Genomic DNA, 10,517 nt, shown 5'->3' with positions numbered 1-10,517 from the left:
AAGGAGACAGTAGTGGGAACAGGCTGGTGTTTGGAATGGCTAAAGAGCTGAGCCACAGGGTCCCTGCTATACATAAGTTAGAAACCAGTGGAGGATGGAGACTGAGATCAACCTTGGGCAGGTTAGTAGGGACTGGGGAAACTTGGGATAGATCAGGGTACTGTGGAGTTAAAGTTCAGAGACCTGACACAGATCCCCAATTTGCAGAAGGAAACAGCAAAGTCAGTGGGACTCCTGCTCAGCCTCCTTTCCCACTGCTCCATGTGGTCACTGATGACATGCACACAGGCACCTCAGAGACAGGATACAACCTCAAGGTGTTTGCTAGTTACAAGAAAACACAACAAATCAAAGACTGCAAAAGCTTTATGCCCATGATCTGCATAAGACATTTCTGTGACTGTGTCCCACCCAGAGAAGGCAGGGCCTGTTACTGAAATGGCAATAAACAGAATGACAAATCAAACCCAGACTTCACTCAGTTATCACATAGCTCCTATCCTAGCTACGATCACCAAGGGAAAGTCTTGTCCAAATCCAATGCTGCTGCTCTCAGTGGTGGTGCACCACTCTGGAAAATATGCCCTCAGGCTCCTTCCCATCCCCCAAGGCAGCAGCAAATCCTTCCTGTCGCCTCCTTTGAGCCAAAGCAGCCAAAGATTTGAAAGTCTTCGGTTCATAGATGGCCAGGTCTGCAAGGACTTTCCTGTTAAGCTCCACCTGGCACTGGGAAGAGAAAGAAAAGAAGCCTATAGTCAGCATCACCGTTTCAGTGGCTTGCAGGAATATCCCAGTTGAACCAGGCTGGAAAGTTGGCGGTTCAGAGGCCTATGGTCTGAGCCACCCTCCTCCTGTCACAGCACTCCTGAGTTTTCTACTTTTCCTGGCCCCAGGGCAGTCTGCCTGGTGGAAGGCCTGTAAACAGTGGGCAGGGAAGCAGAAGTCTGTCTGCACAGCACAGAAAGGTGCTACAGAATAAGTGTGATCAAGGGCAGGGAGGGCTCCAGTACCAGTCCAAGGAACCAAGAATCATGTTTAGAATCAGTAGTCATCACTTGAACAACTAGGACTCCTGGCCAGGGTCACCCATAAGTCAACTCAGCTGGGGTACAGCTCTGTGGCAGAGCATCCGTGTTCAAGTCCCTGAGTTTGATTCTCAGTACCACAAGAATTTAAAAAAAGGACTGGAGATGATCTCAGAAAGCTGACAGAAACCACCAGTGAGCCCAAGAAGCAGAATAAAGGAGACAGCCAGCAGGTGCAGTAGCCATTCCTGTAATCTAAGCCACTCCAGAGGCTTGAGACAGAGGGATGGCAAATTCCAGCCAGCCTCAGCAACTCAGTGAGACCCTATCTCAAAAAAGACACAAAGACACACACACACACACACACACACACACACACACGGAAATGTAGCTCAGTGGTAAAGTGTCCTGGATTCAATGCTGAGTACCAAAAAATAAAATGAAAAAATAGAAGAATGAGTTTTCTACTTTTCCTTAATGAGGAAACACTAGGGCTCACATTTCAGTACCACATGTCCTGTTTCCAACATGGTCTGCTACCAGCTGGGCAAGGGAGAAGCAACTGTGGTAAGCCCCTGCCAGAGCTCCACCTTAAGAACAGAAAGCAGTGTGAAGGCACAGGGCTGTGCTGTGGAGACCACTGCCAGGCTGGCTCAAGTCTGAAGGGTGATTCCTGTAGATGCTCAGCCCCTTAGCAGGGCCCTCTCAACTGTACCTTAATTAAGTTGACAATTAATGCTGGGTACTTCAGACCGTGTTCCTGGGAGGCAGCTGTAATTCGATTAATCCAGAGCTGGAATAAGAAAACATTGAGATGCTTAACATCAACTTCTGAATGTTTCATCCATTTTCACTTCTAGTGAAGGCTCTACTGGACTAAAACATACTTCTAAAAGTCAGCAGAGGGCTGGGGCTGTGGCTCAGTGGTAGAGTATTGCCTAGCATGTGTGAAGCACTGGTTTTGATCCTCAGTACCATGTGTAAATAAATGAATAAAATAAAGGTCTATCAACATCTAAAAATATATATTAAAAAAAAAAGTCAATAGAAGAGTGAGTGCATTTTTCTCCAGCAAACAGGTTTGTAGCACAAATAACAGCAAAGGCTGATTTGCTTCACGCATATAAGTTCGATTCTAAATGAAAAGCAGGGAAGTGGTGAGGTGTGAGACTTCTGCATGCACCAAGAATACAAAGATGAACAATTCTGCAGCAGTGTATCTGAATTCCTACAGCCAGTGAGATGAATGCCTGCAAAGGCAGGTGTTAAACTCCAGACGCTCCGGGGAGGTGAAGACTCAGAGCAGAGCGAACAGTCTGAAAGTCTTGAGAGAACCTGGATGGCAAGGGGTAGTGAGGTCTGTGCCAGGCCGAGGAGTGAGCAGGGGAAATCCTGAAAGATGAGCCACACTGACACCTGGCCAGGACCTAGCGCGAAGGACAGTTTCTGGTAACTGGGGTGTGCCTCTGTTCTGACCCCTCAACAAGGTGATGTGTGGAGGGCTGTCTCTACTTCAAGCCAGTCTTCACTCAGGTGTCTTAAAGCAGTCTTCTAGCTCAGTGGCTCTCAAGTTTGGACCTACATAAGGCTCCCTAGAGATTTAAAGCAAACCACTGGAGTCGGATGTGCTGGCTCACACCTGAAAGCCCAGTAACTCAGAAGGTCAAGCAAGATCACAGCCTTGGCAATTTATCGAGAGCCCCCCCCCCCCCAAAAAAAAGACTGGGGATATAGCTCAGTACCTCTAGGTTCAGTAAAAGTACCAAAACCAAAACACTAGAGTGCTAGGCCCACCTTCCAGAGTCTGTGATGCAGCAGGTCTGGGGCAGGACTTGAGGATGTATACTCCTAACAAGTCTCCAGGTGACACACTAGCTATCCAGGGTCCTCTCTTCAGGACCCTGGCTGTGAGGACCTCTGCCCTCCTCTGGGGCAGTCAGTGGTTCCACCCTTTCCTGTGCACTACACTGCCTGTGTACTCACAGCACTTCACATGTCCCAGGAGCCCAAGGCCCAGAATCTCCTCCCCACAAAGGCACAGTACTAAACGTAAGCAGGGAGTTTATGGTGCTGGGACCACAGTCTATGGCCAATGTCTTTATTCTTTCAGTAGATACTTTTAGAGAGTCACTGACCTAGCTGGTGGTTATAGCTCTTCAAAGCTTCTCAGGGTGAGAGGAGCCCAACAAGGAGCAGCAAAGCAGAACACAAGCAGGTGGGATGCAGAATCCCCAGGGTGGAGGTGGGAGTAGGAGTGATGTGCGGTGGGGGGAGGAGGAGGAGCAGGAGCAGGAGGGCAACAGTGAGCAGGAGGAGGACACTGAGCAGGAGGAGGACACTGAGCAGAGGAGGAGGACACTGGCAGGAGAACACTGAGCAGCAGGGGAACACTGAGCAGGAGGGGGACACTGAGCAGGAGGGGGACACTGAGCAGAGGAGGACACTGAGCAGGAGGGGGACACTGAGCAGGAGAACACTGAGCAGGAGGAGGACACTGAGCAGGAGGGGGACACTGAGCAGAGGAGGAGGACACTGAGCAGGAGGGGGACACTGAGCAGGAGGAGGACACTGAGCAGGAGGGGGACACTGAGCAGAGGAGGAGGACACTGAGCAGGAGGGGGACACTGAGCAGAGGAGGAGGACACTGAGCAGGAGGAGGACACTGAGCAGGAGGGGGACACTGAGCAGGAGGGGGACACTGAGTAGGAGGAGGACACTGAGTAGGAGGGGGACACTGAGCAGAGGAGAACACTGAGCAGGAGGGGGACACTGAGCAGGAGGGGGACACTGAGCAGGAGGGGGACACTGAGCAGGAGGAGGACACTGAGCAGGAGGAGGACACTGAGCAGAGGAGGAGGACACTGAGCAGGAGGAGGACACTGAGCAGGAGGGGGACACTGAGCAGAGGAGGAGGACACTGAGCAGGAGGGGGACACTGAGCAGGAGGAGGACACTGAGCAGGAGGGGGACACTGAGCAGGAGGGGGACACTGAGCAGGAGGAGGACACTGAGCAGGAGGGGGACACTGAGCAGAGGAGGAGGACACTGAGCAGGAGGAGGACACAGAGCAGAGGAGGAGGACACTGAGCAGGAGGAGGACACTGAGCAGGAGGGGGACACTGAGCAGGAGGAGGACACTGAGCAGGAGGAGGACACTGAGCAGGAGGGGGACACTGAGCAGGAGGGGGACACTGAGCAGGAGGGGGACACTGAGCAGGAGGGGGACACTGAGCAGGAGGAGGACACTGAGCAGAGGAGGACACTGAGCAGGAGGGGGACACTGAGCAGAGGAGGAGGACACTGAGCAGGAGGGGGACACTGAGCAGGAGGAGGACACTGAGCAGGAGGGGGACACTGAGCAGAGGAGGACACTGAGCAGGAGGGGGACACTGAGCAGGAGGGGGACACTGAGCAGGAGGGGGACACTGAGCAGGAGGGGGACACTGAGCAGGAGGAGGACACTGAGCAGGAGGGGGACACTGAGCAGGAGGGGGACACTGAGCAGGAGGAGGACACTGAGCAGGAGGAGGACACTGAGCAGGAGGGGGACACTGAGCAGAAGGAGAACACTGAGCAGGAGGGGGACACTGAGCAGGAGGAGGACACTGAGCAGGAGGGGGACACTGAGCAGGAGGGGGACACTGAGCAGGAGGAGGACACTGAGCAGGAGGGGGACACTGAGCAGGAGGAGGACACTGAGCAGGAGGGGGACACTGAGCAGAGGAGGAGGACACTGAGCAGGAGGGGGACACTGAGCAGAGGAGGAGGACACTGAGCAGGAGGAGGACACTGAGCAGGAGGGGGACACTGAGCAGGAGGGGGACACTGAGCAGAGGAGAACACTGAGCAGGAGGGGGACACTGAGCAGGAGGGGGACACTGAGCAGGAGGGGGACACTGAGCAGGAGGGGGACACTGAGCAGGAGGGGGACACTGAGCAGGAGGAGGACACTGAGCAGGAGGAGGACACTGAGCAGAGGAGGAGGACACTGAGCAGGAGGAGGACACTGAGCAGGAGGGGGACACTGAGCAGAGGAGGAGGACACTGAGCAGGAGGGGGACACTGAGCAGGAGGAGGACACTGAGCAGGAGGGGGACACTGAGCAGGAGGGGGACACTGAGCAGGAGGAGGACACTGAGCAGGAGGGGGACACTGAGCAGAGGAGGAGGACACTGAGCAGGAGGAGGACACAGAGCAGAGGAGGAGGACACTGAGCAGGAGGAGGACACTGAGCAGGAGGGGGACACTGAGCAGGAGGAGGACACTGAGCAGGAGGAGGACACTGAGCAGGAGGGGACACTGAGCAGGAGGGGGACACTGAGCAGGAGGGGGACACTGAGCAGGAGGAGGACACTGAGCAGAGGAGGACACTGAGCAGGAGGGGGACACTGAGCAGAGGAGGAGGACACTGAGCAGGAGGGGGACACTGAGCAGGAGGAGGACACTGAGCAGGAGGGGGACACTGAGCAGAGGAGGACACTGAGCAGGAGGGGGACACTGAGCAGGAGGGGGACACTGAGCAGGAGGGGGACACTGAGCAGGAGGGGGACACTGAGCAGGAGGAGGACACTGAGCAGGAGGGGGACACTGAGCAGGAGGGGGACACTGAGCAGGAGGAGGACACTGAGCAGGAGGAGGACACTGAGCAGGAGGGGGACACTGAGCAGAAGGAGAACACTGAGCAGGAGGGGGACACTGAGCAGGAGGAGGACACTGAGCAGGAGGGGGACACTGAGCAGGAGGGGGACACTGAGCAGGAGGAGGACACTGAGCAGGAGGAGGACACTGAGCAGGAGGAGGACACTGAGCAGAGGAGGAGGACACTGAGCAGGAGGAGGACACTGAGCAGGAGGAGGACACTGAGCAGGAGGAGGACACTGAGCAGGAGGGGGACACTGAGCAGAGGAGGAGGACACTGAGCAGGAGGGGGACACTGAGCAGGAGGAGAACACTGAGCAGGAGGGGGACACTGAGCAGGAGGGGGACACTGAGCAGGAGGAGGACACTGAGCAGGAGGAGGACACTGAGCAGGAGGGGGACACTGAGCAGAGGAGGAGGACACTGAGCAGGAGGAGGACACTGAGCAGAGGAGGAGGACACTGAGCAGGAGGAGGACACAGAGCAGAGGAGGAGGACACTGAGCAGGAGGGGGACACTGAGCAGAGGAGGAGGACACTGAGCAGGAGGGGGACACTGAGCAGAGGAGGAGGACACTGAGCAGAGGAGGAGGACACTGAGCAGAGGAGGAGGACACTGAGCAGGAGGAGGACACTGAGCAGAGGAGGAGGACACTGAGCAGGAGGGGGACACTGAGCAGGAGGGGGACACTGAGCAGAGGAAGAGGACACTGAGCAGAGGAAGAGGACACTGAGCAGAGGAGGAGGACACTGAGCAGGAGGAGGAGGACACTGAGCAGGAGGAGGACACTGAGCAGGAGGAGGACACTGAGCAGAGGAGGAGGACACTGAGTAGGAGGAGGACACTGAGCAGGAGGGGGACACTGAGCAGAGGAGGGGGACACTGAGCAGAGGAGGGGGACACTGAGCAGGAGGAGGACACTGAGCAGGAGGGGGACACTGAGCAGGAGGGGGACACTGAGCAGGAGGGGGACACTGAGCAGGAGGGGGACACTGAGCAGGAGGGGGACACTGAGCAGAGGAAGAGGACACTGAGCAGAGGAAGAGGACACTGAGCAGAGGAGGAGGACACTGAGCAGAGGAGGAGGACACTGAGCAGAGGAGGAGGACACTGAGCAGGAGGGGGACACTGAGCAGGAGGGGGACACTGAGCAGGAGGGGGACACTGAGCAGAGGAGGAGGACACTGAGCAGGAGGGGGACACTGAGCAGGAGGAGGACACTGAGCAGGAGGGGGACACTGAGCAGGAGGGGGACACTGAGCAGAGGAGGAGGACACTGAGCAGAGGAGGAGGACACTGAGCAGGAGGGGGACACTGAGCAGAGGAGGAGGACACTGAGCAGAGGAGGAGGACACTGAGCAGAGGAGGAGGACACTGAGCAAGAGGGGGACACTGAGCAGAGGAGGAGGACACTGAGCAGAGGAGGAGGACACTGAGCTGGAGGGGGACACTGAGCAGGAGGGGGACACTGAGCAGCAGGAGGAGGACACTAAGCAGGAGAAGGAGGACACTGAGCAGCAGGAGGAGGACACTAAGCAGGAGAAGGAGGATACTAAGCAAGAGGAGGAGGAGGACAGTGAACAGGAGGAGGAGGACACTGAGCAGTGGGAGGAGGACACTAAGCAAGAGGAGGAGGACACTGAGCAGCAGGAGGAGGACACTAAGCAGGAGAAGGAGGACACTAAGCAAGAGGAGGAGGAGGAGGACAGTGAGCAGGAGGAGGACGACACTGAGCAGCAGGAGGAGGACACTAAGCAGGAGAAGGAGGACAAGGACAGTGAGCACGAGGAGGAGGACACTGAGCAGGAGGAGGAGGACACTAAGCAAGAGGAGGAGGACACTGAGCAGGAGGAAGGGGACACTAAGCAAGAGGAGGAGGAGGGGGACACTGAGGAGGAAAAGGACAATGAGGAGGAGGAGGAGCAGGAGGGGACACTGAGCAGGAGGAGGGTGGCGCGCGCTCACCATCCGCAGAGTCCGCTTCTTCAGCCTGCGGGCTCGCGTGCATTTCACGAAGGCTCTGGTCACCGCGCGGACGGCCAACCGGTAGCAGCGGTTCTTCCTGCCGCGGAAGTGCTGGGGCGAGGACGGGAAACGCGGTGAGGGCAGCGGCAGGTCCCGCGGCCCACCGCAGCCCGGGGCGCACTTACCCGCGCGTGCTTCAGCACCTCCTGGACGCGAAAGTAGCGGTCGGTGACGCGGTTCCGCAGCCAGAGCCGCGTGGTGAGGAAGACCATGGCGTGCCGCCGCCGCGGGGCTGCCGCCGCCACTTCCGGAAAGGCGGCGCCGAGGACTTCCGGTGCGCCCCGCGCCTTCCGGGGCGCCTCCGGGCTCGCTCTCTGGGTTCCGCGGGGTGCGGCGGTCCCCCAGCCACCGGGGAGCAGCGAGCCAGGGCCTGGCGACGGCCGCCGCGGCCCGCCAGCGCACGCTGCGGCCGAAGGGGCGGCCCGCGCCGGCGTGCCACCCGGGCCTTCCCGGTCGGGCTTATTTCGCTCAACAGGAGGCCTCAGGTTCCGTTCGTTTTCCTGCAAACCACGTTTTTTATCGTGGCGAAATCCAGGCTGCATAAGCCGGGTGCGGTGGGCGTGGGCCGGGGCAACCCGACGGGCGTGGCGACCGGCCGCGGCAGGAGGGGCGCCAGCTCCGGGCCGGCCTGGGCAGCTTGGCAAGACGCTGCCTCAAAATATGAAATCGGAAAGGCCGGGGGTGCATTTGGGTGGCAAAGCGCCCTGGGTCCAGTCCCCAGTGGAAAAACCAAGAGCGAAGTGGGAGTCTGTGACTTTTTTGTTACCTTTTCACGTGGATATGGTTTTAAGTTACGGAAAAGTCACAAGACTATTGCAGGAAACTCACCCTGTTCACCAACTGTTTACACTTTGCTCCATTTGTCATCCCCGCCGATATATTTAACCCAAAGGGTCATTTACGTTTTGCTTCGTTTTTTAATTATTCTTTTTATAAATATTTACATACTTTGGGGCCCAATCATCTGATAGGAAATTGGAGATATCTAAATACTATGTATTTCCTAAGAAGAAGGACATTCTTTTACTAACCACAGTACAATGATCAAAATCAGAAAATACAACAGTAGTACAGGGCCGGTACCAATGGTCCACAGTTCACGTTGACCAAATATCCTTTGTCCCTTTTCTCCCTGTTTGGGGAGCCAGACCAGGGTCATGTGTGGCATTTGCTTGTCGTGTCTAATTTTTAGTATTGATCTGGAATATTTCTTCAACCTATCTCTTCTTTTCTGCTCCTGGGATTCCTGAAGCCAGCAGGCTATTCTGCAGCATTTCCCTTGACCTGAGTCTGCTTCCTGGGCAGTGCATCCTGATTGCTGCCTGGTGTTGGGAGGCTGAGACCCTCTCTGTCCCACTTGGCAATATCTGCTTTGATACTGGCTAATGTTTGGGAGCCTTCTCCACTGTGTCCTCCTTTGTAACTGGAAAGTGCCTTGGGAGGAAATACTTGTCCCAGGCCTTCTGGTAAGCAGATGTGGAGGCAAGTGAGGAATTAGAGGTGTGCTGCCTGATGCCTGCTGAAGGAGTCAAGACTGGGCAGGCTCTGTTGCAGCATCTCGCTGACCCAGTGGTGCTAAAGCAAAGACAGCCTGATAGAGAAATCCTGTGTCAGGTGAAAACAGCCACTTCCTGGTGCCCATCTGTGCTCGGGGCCCGGCTGAGAAAAGTGTGCCCTCAGCTGAAATGCTCCTGTGGGCTTGCAGCACAGTGGCAGCCACGGTACTGAGATCTGAGCCGCAGCCCTCCATGGCTGTGGCACTCTGAGATAAGGTAAACTTCCCATCCCTCATGGATCTCGCACTCACTAATCTGAGTATCCACTGGTGATTTTCTAATCCATCATCCATTCCATATTTACTTGGCCTTCTATATCCTTTTGGGGATGTAGTTTTAAGAAGAGTTAAAGGAGTCTGCACCAAGGGGGTGTGTTTGAGTGAAGATGGAAGAGACTGATGACATCGAGCTAGCCTCTGGGAGAAGAGACCCCAGTGAGCACAAAGGACCAGAGGCAGGAGTCTGCCTGAGTGGTTGAGGAGAAGAAAAATGCCAGTGTGCTGGAGCAGTGCACACGTGTCCCCAGGTCAGCCCTGTACGGGGAGCAAGTAGCAGGCTGGCAGCAAGGCGGTGGTCAAATAGGGCCTGGCAAGTCCTTGAAACAGCTTTCCCATTCCCCATTCTGCACTGCACACAAAGTTACCTCGGAACCTAGTGGCCCAGATAGTTGTGAATGTCCACCCAGTATCAAAGGGGGAGACACAGTTGGTACCCCCAGATGGGAATCACTCAGGAACGCAGTGCAGCCAGGCATGGTGGTGCATACGTGTAATCCCAGTGGCTCAGGAGGCTGAGGCAGGTGGATCACACCTTCAAAGTCAGCCTTAGCAACTCAGCGAGGCCCCAAGTAACTCAGTGAGACGCTGTCGCTAAACAAAATATTTTTAAAGGGTGGGATTTTTAAAAGGCCCTTGGGTTTAATCCCCAGAACCAAAAAGAGAGAGAGAGGGAGAGAGAGAGAGAGAGAGAGAGAGAGAGAAGAGAAAGAGAAGAGAGAGAGAAGAACAAGAAAAAGAAAAGAAAAGATTGCATTACAAAAAAGGCATGTGAGATATGCAAGGTCTTGGGGCCACCTGTGAGGAGTGTGAGGGGTCACCACTGGGTAAACTCTAGGCAAAAGGGGGTCACTGGAGGGCTCTTGAGCAGGGGAATGCTGTCACCCAATTTATCAGGTAAGGCTGCTGTTGTGAGAGTGGATTGCTTGGAGCCCAGCTGAAGAAGGAAGACCAGCTGGATGGGGACCGGCCATCACGACCTTCCAGCAAGGGTGATG

General features: G+C 56.0%; 1 protein-coding gene across 1 annotated transcript; it reads right to left on the bottom strand.

The window, feature by feature from the left end:
* Positions 1-348: 348 nt before the first annotated feature.
* On the bottom strand, positions 349-10,080 carry Mrpl20 (mitochondrial ribosomal protein L20). Its single transcript, XM_047522742.1, has 4 exons — positions 7,814-10,080; positions 7,629-7,739; positions 1,741-1,818; positions 349-726 (listed from the first exon to the last, which is right to left on the bottom strand). Exons 1-4 carry the CDS (start codon positions 8,228-8,230, stop codon positions 553-555), a joined length of 780 nt encoding a protein of 259 aa, XP_047378698.1. The 5' UTR covers positions 8,231-10,080; the 3' UTR covers positions 349-552.
* Positions 10,081-10,517: the final 437 nt, after the last annotated feature.

Source organism: Sciurus carolinensis, chromosome 1, assembly GCF_902686445.1.
Source record: "Sciurus carolinensis chromosome 1, mSciCar1.2, whole genome shotgun sequence".
NCBI lineage: Eukaryota > Metazoa > Chordata > Mammalia > Rodentia > Sciuridae > Sciurus > Sciurus carolinensis.
This window is presented reverse-complemented; position numbering and strand designations above follow the sequence as displayed.